Below are 22798 nucleotides of genomic sequence, written 5' to 3'. Positions count from 1 at the left end.
TTTCTAGGAGTGTTACAACATTTTATAATAAAGTAACAAAATGCTTAACAGCAAAATGAGGTTAAGCCACACTGGAGATATCAAACTATATTTTCTAGATAACTTGTACAATGCTAGTTAAAATTAACATCACAGCAAAGCTCATTTGACATCTCCCTAACACAGTTATGACAGCTGTAGTAAATTTATGAGAGCAATGTAGTTTCAATTTTCATTTTTATGGCATAGACATTTGAATTGGACAGTGTGCAAGGTGTAATTTTTAGCAATCATTTCAGCATCAAGAGAAATAGGTAGGCTAACTCTGAGTATAGCAGAAAGTTGCTTTAAAATGTAACATTTTATCTGCATAATCACAAAAGTGTAACTTTTCATTTCAGTGATATCTGAAATACTGTACTAAAAATGTAACTTACATTTTAGTTGCTCCGGGCATAGTGCAATTTACACAGAGGAACTCTGAAATTAGGAAATCAGCATCTCTTAAATTCAATAGCATAATCTGCTGTAATGACGTGACACCATCTCCTGAAAATCCTCAACACCCCAGGGAATGGCTCTATAATGGCCTTATCCTTGTTAGAAAATTGCTTCAAGAAAAAACTTTACGAGTGGAAAATTGATCATTTTTTCCCCCCAAGAAAGAATCTGACTGAAGCCAGCATTTGTCATTCAATTCCTAGCAAATATGAAGCTGGGTGATAAGGCACCAAGAACGACTCAGCACCAAGTCCAAAATTTCTTTTTCTCAGATGTTGATGCATTAACAGTTTTTTTTTTAATTGACAAAAATTGTACTCTGAATACAATTTTACTGAACACAGTTGCAGTCACAGAGGATACCATGAGTGAGTTTGATTGCTGCTGTCTCAGTAGTCAGAGTGAACGCCTAACTGGAGGGCTTTGAACAGGGAGGTGTGAGAGTGTAGCTGGATGGCTAGAACACTTTCTAAGACTTTAGAAAGAAGGGGAGCAATTTAGTTGTATTTAGAAAGGTTAGAGGTGTTGCGGACATTTTTGGTGTCAGCTTTAGTTCAATGTTAGCACTCAATGTTAAGATCAAATCTAGAGACTTGAGGCTGACACTTTCAGTGCAGTACAGAGGAGTGCTGCATTATCAGCAGAACCGTCTTTCAGATGCGATGTTAAGGTAAGGCCTTGACTTCCCTCTAAGGTGGACTATTGACAGAACCACAGGGTAATTTTGCCGATGTCCTGGCCAACATGTACCCCTCAACCAACATCACTGAAAAAAATCTGGTCATTTACTGTCTGTGGCACATTGCTGTGTGTGGCTGTAAACCATTTTGGGATTCCTGAGGTTATGAAAGATGTGATATAAGTGCAGATTCTGCCTTTCTTTTCTATTTTGAGGAGGAGAGTGATGACAGTGGTTTTGGAAAATGTAGGAACTGAGTCAGAGGATGGGGACAGGTCAATGATGTCAGTGAACACAGGATTCAGAGCACAGAACAATATTTATATTTTTTCAAAAGCAGTGTTGGCTACTCTTTCGCGGACTGTTACAGTCAAACTAATGCTGCTTGGACTACAGTTCTAGTATTTCAAAAAAACGAGTTTTGACATCTTTTCCCCTGTTATGATAGGCCCCCACCTTCCAAGAATGAGGCACATTAATTTTGTCATGAACATTGATTTTAAACTGTTGCTGGAACGAGGAAAGGACTTGTTAAACAGATCAGCCGTGGCTGGAAAAGACATTTGCATATTAACAGACAGTGCTCAGAAGGACAAAGGACCATTCCTTGACACCTTCAACCCACAATGGACCTTGATCACCAGGGATTGTGTGTAAGAGGAGCATTCCAGAGACTGCTAAGGTGATACAATCCAGGACTGGTTGGACCAGCTGGTCACATGACTAACTGGCTGTTCCAAGGGGTCTTTTGAACTAGCCACAGAGAGTCTGAACTGAGGAAAGACTGTTTGCTCCTGGACTGAGATTTCTCCTGTCTGCTCCCATCCCTTTCTCACAAGCCTCTGAATCCATTGAAGACACATGAACCCCAAGAGAGAAAAGTCTCCTACAGCGAACAAGGTTTAAGAAGAATACTGGGTCCCAACGAAAAGCAAGATCTACCTACAATCAAGGACTCTACAGTGAGTACAAAGAACCATAACAAAAACTCTTCAGATATTGCCTCAAACTTTTCCACTTTATTTTTCTTCTGCCCTTTTCCGTCTCTATTTGCATGTGTGTATCACATATGCATGCTAGAGTGGGGGCGTCATGTATCCATAGGCATCAACCAAATTAGAGTTTAAGTTCAAGTTTAATAAATTTCAACTTTTCTTCTTTAAAACCTAAGAAAACCTGTTTGTGCTGGTTTGTTTGCCTTCTAATTGGAAAGCAGTAAACAAGGATTCACCAAGGGTGAGCTAAAAACACGGGATGTTTAAAATTAAAATTAAATACAGTAAGACCAGGTGAAGGCTGAAAAGGAACCCTAGATCTCTTTCTCACCTGGTTGTAACACCCCGCCACACCCCCCCAAAATGGCTTCAAGATAACTTATTTACTTACAATAAGGTATATGGAATTTTTCCATCTGTAATCTAAAATATTAATAATTTTTAGGTCATAAAAGCACAATTTCCAGTGTATTCAGCATACTGTGCTTGGGCAAAAGCTGCTCTGGAAATGATCAGTAAAAGATGTTGGAGAGAAATATATATATAAAAAATAAATCCACCCTCTTGAGGAGTAACTTACCATTATTCAGTTTATCCCTCCTGAAAAGGCTTGATCATCTGGGTGTTACTCTGTGAACATATTCCTTCCTCATGACACTACTTGCTATGCCAATGTGCTCTGCTATCAGATAATCTAAATCTTGCATTTTATGCTACAAACTTCCTTCAAGTGACTGAATTTATTTTCTTCATCCAATTTGTATTCCAAGCTATCACTATTTCCACTGCCAACCTCATTTTTCAGTCAGTGAGAGATTTAAAGGCACAATATTAGTCAGTCCAGACATCTTGCTTTGTATCTAATCTCTGAACTACAAGAGGCTTTGGGCTCCAATTCACAATCTAGGAAAAGCTATCAAATGGCTTTTCCGAGCTTTGACAGATAAACTGCCCTGAAGATGTCAAATGTTTATTATGGTCTTTACAAAACTTACAACATATTAAAGTCTGATACTTATAGTAACGTTAAAAATTTCACTATCCTAGTTGCATCTTGTAGAATTAATAGAAAAATATTCCCATTTAGTTTATAAACAAAAGCACAAAATTTGCATAATCTTGAGTTAAAGATAACATTTTGTACATCACCTTCCAGAGCGATCAATGACAGATTCCAAAAATTTTTCTCAATTTCAATAAAGAAACAGACATATTGTTTATTTATTAAAGCTGCTGCATTGGTATGACAGACAATAAAATGTTATATGCAAAGAGATCTAACATTTCATAATGGGGATGTCCATTTGCCAGACTGAAATGTTCAAATATAGTGAGAATACCTTCTTAGTTTTACACTGGGATCAACAGCATCCTTAACCAGGAATTTATATGTACAGGTCTATCTGGTATTCTATTTATTCTACATTCATTTATATAATTCCTTTGTGTTGAATGGGGGAATAATTAAATCATTTGTTCCTGTAATTGGAATTTACGTGTTTTTAATGCAAAGGGAGACTAACATTTGATTGATTTACAGTTTTGCTGTGTTCCTTATTAAACTTATTAAAGTTTCATATTAATACCAAAAATTCAAACTAGCAAACTGAAGATTTATACCGAGTATGCAATTAAGCTGAGACAGACATCAAAAAAAGTTTCTAAAACTGCATTTTTGTTCATTTTTAAAAAATAAAATCTAATTTTAATACCACCAAAAGGCATTGTTCAAAAGAGTGTACAAGGTTAAACAGAAGTTATTTATTTCAGCAAATTTGAATGTAGAAAGTAATGAGATCAAAACACTCACCTTATTAATTTCTCTCTTTAAATTACATGGGGAAAATTGATCTAGGTAACGTCTGAAATGTAATGCATCTATAGCTACTATTTCTGTGTTGCGCCTCTGCCAAGCATCCCTGTATAAAATTAAGCAGGAAATCCTTGTTAAAAACAACACTATACTTGTAAAGTACCTTTAACATTCTAAAACGTCCCAAGGTGCTTCACAGGAGCATTATCAAACAAAATTAGATGTCGAGCCATAGTAAGAGATATTAGGGCAGATGACGAAAAGCTTGGTCAAAGAAGTAGGTTTTAAGGAGACTCTTAAAGAAGAATAGAGAAGTAGAGAGGCAGAGAGGTTTAGGCAGAGAATTTCAGAGCTTAGGGGCTTCGCAGCTGAAGGCACAACTGTCAATGATGGAAGGATTAAAATCGGGATGCTCAAGAGGCCAGAATTGGACGAATGTAGATATCTTGCACAGCTGTAGGGCTGCAGGAAATTACAGAACAACCTAAGGTCCATTTTTAGCTCCAGGATAAATCCAAAGTGATGACTGATAAAAACCCAGAATATCATATAAATGAATAGTCACAACTTTGAATCAATCTCTGTAAAACAGTGAAATTCTATTAATATTTCAGCTAAATTAGAGATCAGCCAGAATTGAAGATACTGAATGAGAAAATTTTATTTTTTTCAAAACACCAATTACAAAGTTTTTTTTACAGAAGGTGGTAGTAAGTCATGATTGATTAATTACTCTGTCCTTGTAACATGCAGGGATGAGAAACAGATTGCAATAGGTTTGAGTGATTATTCTACATAGATCTGCATCCATTTTGGAGTCTTAGATTAGATTAGAGATACAGCACTGAAACAGGCCCTTCGGCCCACCGAGTCTGTGCCGAACATCAACCACCCATTTAGACTAATCCTACACTAATCCCATATTCCCACCAAACATCCCCACTTGTCCCTATATTTCCCTACCACCTACCTATACTAGTGACAATTTATAATGGCCAATTTACCTATCAACCTGCAAGTCTTTTGGCTTGTGGGAGGAAACCGGAGCACCCGGAGGAAACCCACGCAGACACAGGGAGAACTTGCAAACTCCACACAGGCAGTACCCAGAATCGAACCCGGGTCCCTGGAGCTGTGAGGCTGCGGTGCTAACCACTGCGCCACTGTGCAGTCTTGGAGTCTTACATATTACAATCATTTTACATTTCTCTTGGTCAGAACATAAAACGCAACAAAGCAAATATGTATAATTTCAGCATAAATTAAACCTTACCATCGGGTACTGAAAGGTTTTTTCTCCAATATTAACATAATCAAAGCAGTCAGACAAAGAGAAGTTGATTCATTTAAAGACAGGTGAGCAATCAATATTTGAAATAATTCTTTAACTCAACCAACTTGACCTGCACCTATATCAGGCGCAGGTAGAAGAGCTATTTAAATAAGGAAGAACGGACTGTTCCTGGCCTGCTGTCTCAATTTCTGGTAGGAAGGCAGGCTGGGCACCCTAGCGCAGAGATAGCCAGAAGCCACAGTGCTGTGGTCTGTTCCTGGGTCCCCATTGATCACAGGGTTTGTGAGAGCTCTGGGAAATGCCAAGGACTTGAAGCTATGTAACTTGAAACAGCTTCCTAGAATCTTCATATTGTCAAGCTCCATCAGGGGTCAGAGGGCCTGATCTCCAGGAACCGACATACAGCTGCAGGTCTGCAAGGCCTGCTGTTTCGAATAACTTTCCTACCTATTCCACCAGTGCTAGGCCCTGCATTGTGGATGCCTCTGATTGTCAACAGCCTGTGCTGGAGATCCTCTCGAGCATCAGGACAGGGGTGCACTAGGTTTATCTGCCCTAATAATAATAATTTCTTCCTGCAGGGCAGAGAAGAGAGTACCTACTCATTTCTTTCTGCATTGCAACACAGCTAAAATCAAGAACCCATCCAAATTAAAAATCATGGGTGCGAATACAAGTCTTATCATTCCTTTGCAATAAGATGCTAAGCCAAAATCCTGTTGTTTTTTTTTAAAAATATTCAAGCTGTAGCAAGGAATGATTCATTTTTAAAAACAAGAGTTTAACTGTTTTAACTAACAAATTTGCTGAAAAGATTTTCTGGCACAAAAAGTTAATGGAAAATAAACAGTTAACTTGTAATCGTAATTATAATGGAGTTCAAATATGATAATTCTGTTGCATTTATATTTGCACTGATAAATAATTCGATCCTTTAACTTCCTTCCTGTATTTCACAGAAAACAGGATCCACAAGAGGATTTTTAGAATTATGCCACTGATGGGCCTTATTAACTGTCTTTTTAGAAGCAAAAACAAAGTAAAGCTATTTTAGAAGAGCTAGACATAATTATTGAAATACAATCTAATCTGAAACATTTTTAAGCCAATACCTTGGAATCTTGTCACTGCAGCTCCCCACCCATTTGTACGTATCTGCATAGCCTTTGTAGATGCTGTATTGCTCAGTACCTAAAAATGCAAAGACGGTTTGTAGTAAACAGCAGTTTTTTTTCACAAGATCAAAAAATTCCACCCCTCCTCTTTTATTATTAAAACACAGTCTGTAATTTTACCAGGTCAGAAAGTTGAACGATAGTACGGAGAAGAATCATTTCATCTCCTTCTGAGATGAGTCAAATTATCATTGCCCTGGAGATTCTTTCAAATAATCACTTAACAAAAAAATTAAATACAGGGATTGTGGCAGATGAGTGGCATTTTGGACAAAAGAGATCTGTATAAGTGTGTAATAAAAATAGAAAATGGTGGGAATACTCAGCAGTTCTGGCAGTATTGTGGTCAGGTGGATAACCTTTCATCAGAAATGGGAAAAATTAGAACTGTAATAGTTTTAAGCAAGTAAAAGGGAGGAGAGGAGGAAAGAACAAAAGGGAAGGTCTGTGATAGAGTGGAAGACAGGAGAGATTAAATGACAAAAGGGTTGGTGGTGCAAGGCCAAAGGGAGTGGTAATAGGACAAGTAAAGAAACAAAAGATGTGCTTTTGCTTTTGTATAAATGTGCACCCTGCATAGTGCAAATAAACAAATCACTCCCACCACAGTTGTTCGGACAGATCTGAGACTTTGATTGATGAATGTTGGTTAAAGTTCACAGTCCACCGGGCACAAAGGTTGATCAGAGCAGAAGTGAAGTAAATCAAGATGCAGTAGCTGGGTGATGCTAACACTGAGCCACTTTCAGCCATCTGACTTAGTCAAACATGACCAGGGAATTACTCGACTTACCTGTGGATGCACCAACACCACACCAACTGTAGCGACTTACCACCACTTTCTCAAGGGCAATTAGGTATGGGCAGTAAATTCTGGTCTTGCCATTTCCCATGAATGAAAAAACAAATGACCACTTGATAAAATAAACTTATTAAAATCATGAAGATCCTGTCACAAATTTAAAGATGAGCTGAAATTACTCTGAGTAAAAATTTAGACAAAACGAATATAGGATAAATTTCAGTTGGTTGCACTTTTGGAAATAATTCTGCACGATTTCATGTTACTGTATGAACATTGACCATAAAATAGAGCTGAGCATGCAAGAGGCATACACATAAGTGGCTTTAGTCCTTTATTCAGCAGAAAATCCTGAAATTTCAACAATTTGCACTCTCTATCATCTTACATTTTTGTTTCTGATGCTCCCTCCTCTTGCCATATAATTTTGGGAATAATGCGGTTTAATAATTTAGTAGCAGTTTTAACAAAATTAAGGCACAATGAATAACAGAACCTTTCAGAGAAAACGACAAATAAAACTAGCTCTTTATACGTTGGAGATACTCAGAATTTGTGCTTGTAATCCATACATTTTGACTTGCTCTGCTTTTAAAAGCGCTTTAATATCAGATGGTTTGACCAAGTGAGGAATGAAAGTAAAACTCAGAGAGCACAGATACTACCACTGACTAACAGCATTGTTAAGAAAATGGACTTATATTGGTCACATTCTGAGAAAACCTGGAATGAGGAACTCTAAACAGACATGTAAATGGAAGCCACGAGGGAAAAGTAAGAGAGGTCAAGCAAGAGGAACTCTATGCAGTGCTATAGGGAAAAAGCAGGACTAACTGGATAGCTCTTTCAAAGAGCTGGCACAGACAATGGGCTGAATTTTACAGACCCCCGATGTTGGGGGTCATGGCGGGAAGGGCCGGAAAATGTCTCTGGGAGAGGCCCGCAATGAACCTCGACGCTGGGAAGGCCCGGCCCAATATTGCCAGCGACGGCGAGGCCTTGTGGTGCGCCCCTCGCTGCTCGACGATGGGAGCCCAATTTAAATATGTACATTAATTTAAGTAAATGAATAAATTACTTTTTCGTTCCCGCCGTCTCTCCTGGTGCGATATTCGTGCCAGTGGCCTGCACTCCCGCGCCTTGCGGGGCGGATGGGGGGAGCGGGGTCACAGTCATCTCATTGGTGTAGGGGATGGTGGGAAGCAGTAAAGTGTAAACTTGATGCACTTTGGGGATGAATGGTCAGGTGCACAAGGTAAGTATTTTGGGGGGAGAGGGTAGATAATTAAATCTATGATGATTGATGGGGCGGATGGGACAGGGGCAAGATCAATTTATTTATTTTTAAAATATTAATCTCTCTTTAAAAATTTAACTTGAAATGTAGGGCTCAAAGCCCTTTTAAAATGGCATCCAAAGGCAGCTGATGCCATTGGCAGGGATGGACAGCCTGCCCACTCCACGTCATTGGGGTGGTCGGTCCGCCCCGGCTATTTAAATGAGCCGTCGCACTGAATATCGCAGCAGCTCCGTGATGGCCGGTCACCATTGTTTTCAGCCTGATGTATAAATTTCAGCACAATATGTGTGCAACGGCCTCCTGTGGTTCTACAACAATGGATGTAGCTGCCGTGCACTCGGAACTACAAAAGCTAGAAGTAAAAATGCAATAGAATTGGATGGCATCGACCTGTTACTGCCTTATGTGCCTCCGTGGCACAGGAAGAATGATGATGATCACAGGTGGGGCTAGTGTGGGAAAGTGACAAGCAGAATCTCCAAACAATGAGAATTCAGAGGGCAAGTCACCTGGTCTCACAGACTCAAACAGACCTCCAACTAACTGGGTGCACTGTTGCAGGGGAAGATATTTACAAGCAGCCGTAGTATGGTATAGTGGCTAGATGCTGTGGTGGCCATTCCATATCTATTTAGCCACTCGGCAAGCTATCGGGGTCAAAGGACAGTAAGCAGCAGCACGAATTCCAACTGATTTTTCCCTCTCTCCCCCTCACCGGCACCCACCTCGGGAACACGAGCGCCACCTACAGCTGCCTCACCATCACCTGGGCTCAGACTGGTTGACTCAGTACAGACCGGGTATCAAACCTGGCACCTTCCTGGATGGAGTTCAGATGGAACTCTATGACACCATAGGCAGACTGAGGCACCAAAGGGCTAATGTGCCTTTATTCCGGCACTGCTTCTTTGAAGCTATTTAAATAGAAGTTTTCTTTTGACACAGCAATGAATAACCTAGAAGTAATTCAGATTTAATGTTAAAACAATAGCCTATAAACATTTGAGATATTACTGTATGTGGGCTATGCCTCTCCCTGTTACAAAGGTGAGCTTGACGCAGTGTAGCACTTCAGTACAGCACAGAGGGCAGTAACCTTGCCAAAGCAGGCTACTGGGGTGGATATAAACAATATAAACAATAGCACGGCACTGGTCGAAGTGCAGCAAAGTTTGCCTGCTCTCCTGGTCAACATTCATCCCCAAATCACTAACAAAATGGACCAACTGGTCACATCTATATAACAATGGTGATTCAAAAAAGTAATTCATTGGCTGTGAAACACTTTGGGATATCCTGAGAACATGGTTCGTGCTACTTAAATGCATGTTATTTCTTCCTAACTTAACCAATCAGTTAATAGCTCTGCTACAATCAGGGACAAAGAAATCTCATTGAAGAGCATTAAGGGTTTGCAAAATATTATCACAAGCACTCTGCAAATTAGATATTAACTCTTATTTCAATGACATTTGTCCAAAATCATTATGGAGGTTCAAATTAGAAATCTTATATTATAGATATGTAAAGCGATAAATCCACAGCTTTTAACAATTCCATGATAATTAGCAGGCTTGACAACTTAATTCTGCAATTGCATATTTTGAGTTATGGACTGCACAATTTAAGAGCAACTCGAAGAACAAGCTTCATTTCAGTAGCTTTTCTCTTGTTAATTTTTTTCCCCCCCTCCTGGACTCCTTGCTGGGATACTGTTCCACAGGGACTGGAGGTCCCCTGATACCTCCCCAAATATTGGTCATTATTTATGGGTGAATATTGACTTCCTAACATCCATATCTCAGAAGTCTAGTAACTCATTAACAATCAGGAGAAGGAACCCTGGCCTACTTTCCCTTAATAAAGCATAAGATTTGAAAGCTTTTTTCCCATTCCCTTCAAACTAATTTATCTTACTTGCATCACACACATGATCACTCAAAAATGCCAAAACCATGATTAACAGCAAAACGTCTTTGTTAAATCATTTAAAATCCATTACCAGAAATGGTATCAATGAAAACACATTTTTTAATCTACATATTCCATCCCGTACCTATGACAATTCATTGTTTGTACTTTCATAATAACATTAGCTGTGCTCCACAGAACAGTAACGAAATGATATGTCGAATAATGTATATACTAACATGCATAGCTTGGTGGATTCATGGTTCATAATACAAACTGGATACAGAATTTCCAAGTATTTGTCTGCAAGTAATTTGTCCTTTGATAAAACTGAGGTAATGCTGTACAAATGTTAATCATCATGCCTGAATGGCAGCATGAATCAAGGATACAACAACAGATATTGGGACCGATGTAACCCAACCCTTGGATTCATATTATAACTATGAACTGTGTGCTTTCTTCTTGCTATTCGTGATGTGGCACCAATTCTGAGATTAGATTGCAGTTTTGTAACTCCATTATTTTTGACTTATCTTAAAAATAATGTAAAATAATACAATTACAAAAATAAACAACATCTGCCTCTAAAGTAAGCACTGTAGCCTTTAGGTTTTATAGCTGACATTAAATTGCACTTGCTGATAATGACGTTTTCGACAGGATGTTCATCAATGATTCAGTCACATAGGCCTGGATTTTGTGCTGGAGGCAGGGCTCCCGGCATGGGCCGAAAAGGCACGCCCCGCATCCCCCCACCCCACCCCCCAACCAAACCAGCCCCACGGCGGAGCTATCCTCTGGTCTTTTTGTGTCAAAGTTTTAGGACACGGGATCCCCAACCCTTTAAAGACTTTAATGGGACGGGGATCCCACCTCCAAGACCTGCTGGCCAATCACAGGGCAGGCAGCTCAGCAGTATTAGCAGCGGCTGCGGACCCAGGCCTAGCGCTGAAACCTGGGAGAAGAGGTAGGTGAGGCAGGGTCGCCAGGGCCAGTCCGGAAGGCCATGGCAAGGTGGTGGGGGGGTGGTCCTTCCGTCCAGGAGGAGGTGAGGTCTTGGGGTGTAAAGTTGTTCCACAAATTATCCATAGAGGAGGGACAATGCCACCTCCACGCCCACAGGGAGGGTGCCTCATTTTACAAGGCCTCCTCGCTGTGCAGCAGAGGCCCCCCAACCCTACTACTGGTAGGATCCCAGCGGCGGCGGGACAAGGCCCTCAATAAGCCACTTAAGGGCCCCAATTTGCCTCTGGGTGGGAAGGCCGTCGTCTGCCTATCCCACCCCCAGGAACATCGCTGGGTGATGGGCCCTCCGCTCTGCTGTTCCCCCAACTGCGCACCCCCCCCGGCCACAATATACCCTGCACCCCCACCTCCGATCCAACCTAACGGGGGGGTGGGGGTGGAAGGGCCTATAAAATCCTGGCCATAATCTACACCAGTAAAAATTCAGTCTGAATTGAACGAGATAAAGTAATTAGATAAAACAATAAATTAGCTGGCATGCTCATAATAATTACTTATGTGATGGATCCCTTTTAATGAATGACACTGAGCAAGTATCACTTAAAAAAGCTCATTAATGCTCCATACCTCCTCACTCTTCAAACAAAAATCAAATTGTTGACAGTTACAAACACAGTATCCTTTTAAACCCTGCAACCAGTAAACCATTTAAGACCTTTAGGATGCACAAATGTTTGATTTCTGACGGCCCATATACAACACCTGGAAGTATTTCACAACCAAAAGGCATAATATATTTAAATTGAGGCTTATTTACTTAAACATTTGCAGCTTGAGAAAGACAAAAGCACTGATCACTGCTGTTAGTGAAGGAACCAACTGCAGCTCCCTCTCCTGTCGACACTCAGTATTTTAACTTCCACTATTGATGCCCAATTAGTGCAATTTTCTTCCAGTTTACACTTACACAAGAACTGCCAATTCCTGTCAGATCACATTAGCCACTTAAAGAAAACAAGTTTAATTGGAGCTGTGCATTTACTAGAATTGATTTATTTTCCCAGCTAACTCCCTGAAAGTCCCAGTGTTTACCGATGAGAAGAGAAGATCAAAATTATTTTCAACATTTCATCTTAAATGGCTTCTTCAACATAATCTTTGTTGGTGATGCTATTTGGTACGCTATCAATTAACTGATGCAGCTATCAGAGGGCATCATTAGACAGTACGAGGCAAAGCTCAGGTACCAGAAAAGGTAAGGTGCATACAGGTGGTATCAGCTGCACAGATGTTGGAGCCACTTTAATAATGAAAGAAGTTGCATTTATATTGAACTTTTCATAACATTCCAAAAGTGCTTCACAGCCAATGGAGTACTTCTGAAGTGTGGCAGCCAACAAGTGTACAAGGTCCCACAAATAGCACTGACACAAATGACCAAATAATCTGTTTTATGTGATATTGAAGGATAAATATTGGTAGAACACCAGGATAATTTCCCAGTTCTAATTTGAATAGTGCCATTGGATCTTTTATGTTCACTTGAGAGGGCAGATGGGGCTAGGTTTCAACAGCTCATCCACAAGACATCACCTCCGACAATGCAGCACTCACACAGTACTGTACTAAAGTATCTGCCTAGATTATGTACTCAAATTTCTGAAGTGAGGATGAAACCCATGCCTTTCTGACTCAGAAGCGAGAGAGCGACCACTCAACCAATGCTGACATAAAAATTTCATGCTTGGAAGGAAACAAAATGTAAAAGCTTCAAATGCTGATGAGTCACTATGTTCAGAATTGGATTGGTGCAGCGACAGAATGAAACAGAACGGTGAATTCTATAACATATGTTAGCTGTAATTTTTTTTGCATTCCAAGCTAAAATTTTACCATTCATTTTTTGGCAGCCTGCAATGCATGTAATGAAATTGCTCAGTTGTTCATTTTTGGAGTTTATATGCCGTTCTGTCTACTGTAAATATCTCCAATGAATAAATGTGAAATTGTCCATTTATGAATATAAAATAGCACTAAATGTTTTGCACTACATCATACTTTATATCTATTCCTGATTTATGTACAAAAACAGTACATCAATTACGCACCTAACACACATGTTCTTTGGTGCAGTACACAACCAAAAAAGACTGGCTAATGCGGGTAGTAGTGCTTGTTTCCTGCCCAAATCCTTCCCTCTAGCAACTTAAAAAAAATTCTTTCATGGGATGTAAGCGTCGCTGGTTAGGCCAGCATTTGTTGCCCATCCCTAATTGCCCTTGAGAAGGTGGTGGTGAGCTGCCTTCTTGAACCACTGCAGTCCATTTGGTGTAGGTACACCCACAGTGTTGTTAGGAAGGGAATTCCAGGTTTTTGATCCAGTGACAGTGAAGGAACGATGATATATTTCCAAGTCAGGTTAGTGGGTGACTTGGAGGGGAAATTGCAGGTGGTGGTGTTCCTATGTGTCTACTGCCCTTGTCCTTCTAGGTGGTCGAGGTCAAGGGTTCGGAATGTGCTGTCAAAGAAGGCTTGGCGAGTTGCTGCATGCATCTTGTATATGGTACACACAGGTGCCACTGTATGACGCTGTTCCAGGGAATGAATGTTTAAAGTGGTGGATGGGGTGCCAATCAAGCAGGCTGCTTTGTCCTGGATGGTGTCGAGCTTCTTCAGTGTTGTTGGAGCCGCACTCATCCAGGTAAGCAGAGAGTATTCCATCAAATTTCTGACTTGTGCCTTGTAGGTGTAGACAGGCTTCAGGGAGTCAGGAGGCAAATTACTCGCCACAGAATTCCCAGCCTTTGACCTGCTCTTGTATCGCAGTATTCATATGGCGTGTCCAGTTAAGTTTCTGCTCGATGATGATCCCCAGGATCAGCAATGGTAATGCTGTTGAATGTCATGGGGAGATTGTTAAATTCTCTCTTGTTGGAGATGGTCATTGCTTGGCACTTGTGTTGCAAGTTGTCACTTGCCACTTATCAGCCCAAGGCTGGATGTTGTCCAAGTCTCATTGCATGCGGACATGACTGCTTTAGTATCTGAGGAGTTGTGAATACTGAACACTATGCAATCATCAGCAAAGTTCCCCACTTCTGACCTTAGGATGGAGGGAAGGTCACTGATGAAGCAGCTGAAGATGGTTGGGCCTAAGACATGACCCTGAAGAACTCCTGCAGCAATGTCCTGGGGCTTAGATGTTTGGCTGCCAACAACCACAACTATCGTCCTTTGTTCTCGATATGACTCCAACCAGTGAAGAGTTTTCCTCGATTCCCATTTTGCTAGAGCTCCTTAATGCCGCGCTCGGTCAAATGCTGCCTTGATGTCAAGGGCAGTCACTGTCACCTCAACTCTTGACTTCAACTTTTTCGTCATGTTCGACCAAGGCTGTAATGAGGTCTGGAGCCGAGTGGCCCTGGTGGAACCCAAACTGAACATTGGTGAGCAGGTTATTGCTGTGTAAGTGCTGTTTGATAGTGTTGCCAACAACACCTTCCATCACTATGCCGATGATCAAGAGTAGACTGATGGGGCGGTAATTGGCCGGATTGGATATGTCCTGTTTTTTATAGACAGGATATACCAGGGCAATTTTTCACATTGTCGGGTAGATGCCATTGTTGTAGCTGTACTGGAACAGCTTAGCTAGGGCCACGGCTAGTTCTGGATCACAAATCTTCAGTCCTACTGCCAGGATGGTGTCAGGGCCCCTTGCCTCTGCAATATCCCTTGCCTTCAGCCGTTTCTTGATATCACGTGCACTGAATCAGATTGGCTGAAGACTGGCATCTGTGATTTCGGGGACCTCAGCAGGAGGCTGAGATGGATCTCCACTCTGCACTTCTGGCTGAAGATGGTTGCAAATGCTTCAGCCTTGTCTTTTGTACTGATGAGCCTGGCTCCACCATCATTGAGCAGGGGAAGTTTGTGTTAGTTGTTTAACTGTTCACCACCATTCACAACTGGATGTGGCAGGAGTGCAGAGCTTTGACCTGATCCGTTGGTTGTGGGATTGCATGCTGCTTCTGCTTAGTATGCATGTAGTCTTTTTCTTGCTGTTCTTTGATTCCACAGGACAAGGATGCAATGGCTGGCAAAGAGCAAATTGGGGAGCATGTAGGAATTTACAAAACAATTCTGTGCCACTATATATAAAAAGCTGTGCAAATGGAGTCATAGGTTCTTATCTTGCATGAGAAAGGAGTTCGAAACTGTGTGCTCTTCAGAAATTGGTTAAAATAATGATAAAACAAAGTTACTGACTGGAATTTAACTTTCTCAGCTTGTGTATTTACTTTCGACAATTTTCATTTTTGTCCCTCTTTCTAGTTTCCCCTTCTACTGGAAATACAATACATAGGATAATAATTTAAATGTATGGTATCACAAAATTACATGAAGGCAAGATGAACACTTGTGAGACTAATCAGATTGAGATGGGAGTTACAAAACAAAGGAATTTTAATGGTGTTATAGACAGCTGTATTCAGCCATATATTCTTTTTAACAGCTAAACGTTAAAATGTGTTAATTTGAACAGACATTGTCTTCATGGGGAGGAAGCAGGTCACAGCAAGCAAGGTCTCTTAAGGTTTGAATTGGTTCTAACACATGTCTGGCAATGGAAATTCTGAACTAATTCAGCAATCTACGTCAAACGCAATAATTGTTTTTTATTCGTTCATGGGATGTGTGTCGCTGGCAAGGCCAACATTTGTTGCCCATCCCCGATTGCCCTTCAGAAGGTGGTGAGCCACCTCTTGAACTGCTGCAGTCTATTTGCTGTAGGTACACCCACAGTGATGTTAGGGAAGGAGTTCCAGGTTTTTGACTCAGTGACAGTGAAGGAACGACGATATAGTTCCAAGTCAGGATGGTGTATGACTTGCGGGTGGTAGTATTCCTAAGCGTCTGCTACCCTTGTTCTTCAAGGAAGTAGATGTTGCGAATTTGGAAGGTGCTGTTGAAGGAGCATTGGTGAGTTGCAGTAGTGCATCTTGTAGATGGTACACACTGCTGCCACTGTGCCGGTGGTGAGGGAGTGAATGTTTAGGTTGGTGGATGGAGTGCTGATCCGACCGGCTGCTTTATCATGCTTTTTTTTTGTGAACAGGACATACCTAATCCTAATCTGATACCAGAGTCAAGCACAAGGGGCGGCGCAGTGGCTAGCACCGCAGCCTCACAGCTCCAGGTACCTGGGTTTGGTTCTGGGTACTGCCTGTGTGGAGTTTGCAAGTTCGCCCTGTGACTGTGTGGGTTTCCTCCCACATGCTAAAGACTTGTGGGTTGATAGGTAAATTGGCCATTGTAGAAATTGCTCCTAGTGTAGGTAGGTGGTAGGAGAATTGAGGGAAGGTGGGGATGTGAGAGAGAAAATGGGGCTAATGTCGGATATAGTATAAATGGGTGGTTGATGGTTGGCGTGGACTTGTTAGGCCAAAGGGCCTGTTTCGGTGCTGTATCTCTCGATGACTCTAATTCCGCAGTACTGCAAGTCACTTCTACCGCCTAACCAGCCAGTTAGGAGGGGTACCTCAAGGGGTAGTCCTGCCACTGGAGGCTGGGATTTCTTTCCACTTTACTTCAGATAATTCTGTAAGACAATACCCAAGCAAGTGGAGTGGCCCTACCTGGACAAGTAGCAGGAAGCTTAACAGTATTCTGTGCTGGTAAAACAACACTGTTCTAGCTGCTTATTGTGCAGCACTAGCCCAAGCACACTTCAGGTTTTCAGCCTTGCTCTTCCAAGCTGTGTTTAAGCTCTCTGGACTTAGGTAAGCAGCGTGTGTCCATAGATGGTTGCCCAGAGACAGTGAGTACTCCACATTAGATAAACAGAAATTCTGCATGTAGATTACTCAGTAGCTTGATGTGGAGACCTAAACATGGCAAAGGATTTTCATGCATCTTAGAAATCTGGCTGAACAAAAAAAAGCGTCAACTTTATCATAGTTGCATATCCTATGAATGTGGCAAGAAACCCATAGCAAGTCATATCTTCATTAAAAACGTTTAAACTGGGAAGCATAGAAATGCAACAAAGACTTTATTCTATCATTTGATGACTACGATTAAATTTAATGTGCAGAGCAATGATTTTATTTACTGAAAAATTGCATTTTTAAACTTAAAACACAATACTGATACTTGTTTTTCCACACACAATATCCTATATGACTGATCTTTGTTCAGGGCAGTTAGTTGACAGAACAAAAAAATGCATTTTAATCATGACAGAAAAACCTGATATCAGCTTCATGTTTATTTACTGCTGTGGGCAGTGAACTTCAAATATCAGCAGCTCTTTACTGCTTAAAATTCTGACAAATTGACAAGCTGGAAAGAAATGTCTCCGTTAAGTGAACAGTAACAATAGCAAAAAAGGGAAGGAGTGACCTTTTTCTCTGCTCTCCAAGGACAACTTCTGAATTAAAGTGTATTGAAATATTAGAGAATTTTAAAAATGTTTTCAAATAATCACTGAAACAAATCTTTTCAGTTTAATGCAAAAGCCTCTTTAAAATACACAAATTGTTAAAACATAAAATGTTAATATTTAAAGTTATCACACAGTAGAATTTGTATTGATTTAGACCTACAATCAGTCTTTCAAAATACATTCCCGGGAAATCCCCATTAATCAGCTGAGTCTGACCTTCAAGCGTTCTTCCATTAAAGATAAAATTAAAGTATCAGCCTCTTGCCATCTGCAATTATGTCAATTAAACTGCTGTAATTCATTAAAATCCACCAATCTGACTCTACCATTTACGTCAGACTCCTCAATTTCTAATGTGCCCACAAAATAATTTGCTTTTCCCTGCTATGATACAAATTTCTCATTGGATAAAGCATTACTTCCCGATCTCCTCCAAACACAACATCAGCAAAGAAAAATTTAATTATGTGCTTTTGAAATGTTCAGCCCCTTCTTCAAATATATCAACTTGGTTACATCCATTAGGCCTTTTGTCAGGATGCATCAAAACTAAATATAATGAATACATCAGACAGTCAGGGCATTTAGCAGACCTAGCTGAAGTCAGGTACAGAAATAAATGTGCTGGACTTTGAATAACAAGTGTGATGAAATATACTTCTCAATTAAGGAGCCACAAGCTTCATCTGAGGTTATTAATGCCCTAGCTGCACAATAATACTAAGTAGACCTTAACTGTAAATCTCGAAGTGATAATAAGTCACTTCACAGAAAGTGAATCATCACAACCCATGGCCATTTGGCTTAGAACACAAATTGTACTCTGAACTTGAAGGTTGTTCAGGAAGATTTCAGTGTCATTTTCAAGCCATTCATAATTTAAGAAATGGATGCTAGGGTTGAATATCCTGTGGGGCATAATCAGGAAGTTACACCCGAAATTACACCCTTGTGTGTGCCCATTTTGCAGATGAGTATTTACACCTAAATTTTCTGCCAACCGCCTTAAGTAAAAATGCACATAAACAAGTAGAAATCAGTGTAAGCGCCAAACTAACACCATATATTCCATTTATAGGTATGAAAATTAAAACGTTCAAGCCATCTAACTTTAAAAAAAATTTGTTAATGTGAAATGGGCATCGTTGACGAGGCCAGCATTTATTGCCTATCCCTAATTGTCCTCGAGAAAGTGGTGAACCGCCTTCTAGAACCACTGCAGTCCATGTGGTGAAGGTACTTCCAAAGTGCTGTTGGGTAGTGAGTTCCTGGATTTTTCACCATAACAATGAAGGAACACTGATATCTTTCCAAGTCAGGATGGTGTGTGACTTGGAGGGGAACTTGCAAGTGGTGATGTACCCATGCCACTTTTGCCCTTGTCCACAGGTAGTAGAGGCTGTAGCTATGGAAGGTGCTGTCAAAGAAGCCTTGGCAAGTTGCTGCATGCATATTGCAGATGATACACTTCAGCCACGATGCACTGGTGATGGAGGGAGTGAATGTTGAAGGCAGTGGATGGGGTGCCACTCAAGCAGGCTGCTTTGTCCTGCACAGTATCGAGCTTCTTGAATGTTGCTGGAGCTGCACTCATCCAGGGGAGACAGTATTCCATCACACTCTTGTCTTGTGCCTTGTAGATGATGAAAACACTTTGGCGAGTCAGGAGGTGAGTTACTCACTGCAGAATTCCCAGTGTCTGACCTGTTCCTGTGGCCACAGTATTTAGTGGCTGGTCCAGTTAGGTTTCTAGTCAATGGTGACCCTCAGGAAATTGATGGTGGGGGATTTGGCAATAGTAGTGCTGTTGAATGTCAAGGCGAGGTGGTTAGATTCTCTCTTGTTGGCAATGGTCATTGCCTGGGACTTGTGTGGCACAAATGTTACTTGGTTACTTGTCACTTATCAGCCAAAGCCTGAATGTTGTCCAGGTCTTGCTGCATTCCGGCTTGGACTGCTTCATTACCTGCGTAGTTACATATGGAAGTGAACACTGCAATCATCAGTGAATATGTCCACTTCTGACCTTATGATGGAGGGAAGATCATTGACTAAGCAGCAGAAGATGGTTGGGCGTAGAATACTGCCTTGAGGAACTCCTGCAGTGATTCCTGGGGTAGAGATGATTGGCCTCCAACAACCTTCCTTTGTTCTAGGTATGACTCCAACCAGTGGAGAGTTTTCTCTTATTCCCACGAACTTCAATTTTACAAGGGCTCTGTGATGTCACACTCAATCAAATGCTACCTTGATATCAAGGGCAGTCACTCTGACCTACTAACATATGAATTAGGAGGAGTAGGCCACTCGACAAGGCTACGGGCCAAGTCCTGGAAAATGGGATTAGAATAGTTAAGTGCTTGATGGCTGGCACAAACACAATGGGCTGAAAGGCCTGTTTCTGTGCTGCATAAATCTATAACTATGACTCGGCCCCTCGGGCCTGCTCCGCCATTCAACAAGATCATGGTTGATCTGATTGTAACCTCAACTCCACATTCCAACCTACCCCCATTAACCTATCACCCCCTTGCTTATCAAGAATCTATCTACCTCTACCTTATAAATATTCAAGGACTCTGCTTCCCCCGCCTTTTGAGGAAGAGAGTTGCAAAGACTCACGACCCTCAGAGAAACAAATTCTCCTCAACTCTGTCTTAAATGAGTGACCCCTTATTTTTAAACAGTGACCCCTGGTTCTAGATTCTCCCACAAGAGGAAACATCCTGTCCATATACATCCTGTTAAGACTCCTCAGAATCTTATATGTTTCAATCAAGTCGCCTCTTACTCTTCTAAACTCTAGCTGATACAAGCCTAGCCTGTCCAACCTTTCCTCATAAGACAACCCGCCCATTCCAGGTATCAGTCTAGCAAACCTTCTCTGAACTGCTTCCAACGCATTTACATCCTTCCTTAAATAAGGAGACCAAGACTGTACACAGTACTCCAGACATTGTCTCACCAATGCCCTGTACAACTAAAGCATAACGTCCCTACTTTTGTATTCAATTCCTCTCACTATAAACTATAACATTCTATTAGCTTTGCTAATTACTTGCTGTACCTGCATACTAACCTTTTGTGATTTATGCACTAGGACACTCAGATCCCTCTGCATCTCAGAGCTCTGAAATGTCTCACATTTAGATAATATGCTTCTTTTTTATTCTTCCTGCCAAAATGGCCAATTTCACATTTCCCCACAGTATACTCCATTTGCCAGATCTTTGCCCACTCACTTAACCTATCTATATCCCTTTGTAGCCTCATTATGTCCTCTTCACAACTTACTCTCCTACCTATCTTTCTGTCATCAGCAAATTTAACAATCATACCTTCGGTCCCTTCATCAAAGTCATTTATATAAAATTGTAAAAAGTTCAGGCCGCAGCACTAGTCCCTGTGACACACCACTCGTTATATCTTGCCAACCAGAAAATGACACATTTATGCCTACTCTCTCTTTCCTGTTAGCTTGCCAATCTTCTATCCATGCCAAAATGTTACGCACTACACCATGAGCTTTTATTTTCCGTAATAACCTTTGATGTGGCACCTTATTAAATGCCTTTTGGAAATCTAATATCCACCCTTTTATCCACAGCACGTTACTTCTTCAAAGAACTCCAATAAATTGGCAAAACATGATTTCCCTTTCACAAAGGTTATGCTTCAGTTATACAGGGCATTGGTGAGACCACATCTGGAGTACTGTGTACAGTCTTGGTCTCCTTATTTAAGGAAGGATGTAAATGCGTTGGAAGCAGTTCAGAGAAAGTTTACTAGACTGATACCTGGAATGACTCTGCCTGATTACCTTGAATTTTTCTAAATGCCCTGCTATAACATCTTTAATAATAGCTTCTAACATTTTTCCTAAGACAGATGTTAAGCTAACTGGCCTGTAGTTTCCTGCTTTCTGTCTCCCTTCCTTTTTGAATAAAGGAGTACATTCGCTATTTTCCAATCTACTGGAACCTTCCCCGAATCTAGGGAATTTTGGAAAATTAAAACTAATGCATCAACTATCTCACTAGCCACTTCTTTTAACACCCTAGGATTAAGTCCATCAGGACCCGAGTACTTGTCAGCCCACAGCTCCAACAATTTGTTCAGTACCACTTCCCTGGTGATTGTAACTTTCTTGAGTTCCTCCCTCCCTTCCATTTCCTGACTTACAGCTAATACTGGGAAGTTACTTGTATCCTCAATAGGGATATCTATTCAATTCATCTGCCATCTCCTTATTAATTCCACAGACTCACTTTCTATAGAACCAACACTCACTTTGCTAACTCTTTTCTTTTTAAAATATCTATAGAAACTCTTACTATCTGTTTTTATATTTCTAGCCAGCTTTCTCTTGTACTCTAATTTTTCCCTCCTTATTAATCTTTTAGTCGTTCTTTGCTGCTTTCTGTATTCTGTCCAACCTTCTGACCTGCCACCCATCTTTGCGCAATTATATGCTTTTTCTTTAAGTTTGATACTATCTTTAACTTATTTAGTTAACCACAGATGCTGGGTCCTCCCCTTGGAATTTTTCTTTCTTGTTGGAATGTATTTATTCTGTGTATTCTGAAATATCCCCTTAAATGTCTGCCACTGCATTTCTATTGACCTATCCCTTAACCTACTTTGCCAGTTCACTTTTGCTAGCTCTGCTTTCATGCCCTCATAATTGCCCTTATTTAAGTTTAAAATCCTAGTCTTACACCCACTCTTCTCTCCCTCAAACTGAATGTAAAATTCAATCATATTATGATCACTGCTATCAAGGGGTGCCTTCACTATGATGTCACTTCGCCTCTTGAATTCGGGTCCTTTGCCCATGTTTGGACCAAGGCTGTTTGATTTTAGCCTGTAGGTGCAAGTTATTGTAGGGGAGACTGGCATAGGGAACCATGGGATACATGGCGTAACTTAGGT

The 22798-nt window shown here is 40.8% G+C and overlaps 1 protein-coding gene across 2 annotated transcripts in view; it reads right to left on the bottom strand.

Moving 5' to 3' along the window:
- The window catches only part of parga (poly (ADP-ribose) glycohydrolase a), a 197566-nt gene that overhangs the window by 19764 nt on the left and 155004 nt on the right, over window positions 1–22798 (bottom strand). For both annotated transcript variants that reach the window (XM_068020563.1, XM_068020562.1), the window contains exons 15-16: window positions 6374–6452; window positions 3965–4073 (exon numbers count right to left, since the gene is read on the bottom strand). In XM_068020563.1, coding sequence (XP_067876664.1) covers window positions 3965–4073; window positions 6374–6452 — 188 coding nt within the window. The remainder of the gene's footprint in view (window positions 1–3964; window positions 4074–6373; window positions 6453–22798) is intronic.

The sequence above is a fragment of the Heterodontus francisci genome, chromosome 42 (assembly GCF_036365525.1).
Source record: "Heterodontus francisci isolate sHetFra1 chromosome 42, sHetFra1.hap1, whole genome shotgun sequence".
Taxonomy (NCBI): domain Eukaryota; kingdom Metazoa; phylum Chordata; class Chondrichthyes; order Heterodontiformes; family Heterodontidae; genus Heterodontus; species Heterodontus francisci.
This window is presented reverse-complemented; position numbering and strand designations above follow the sequence as displayed.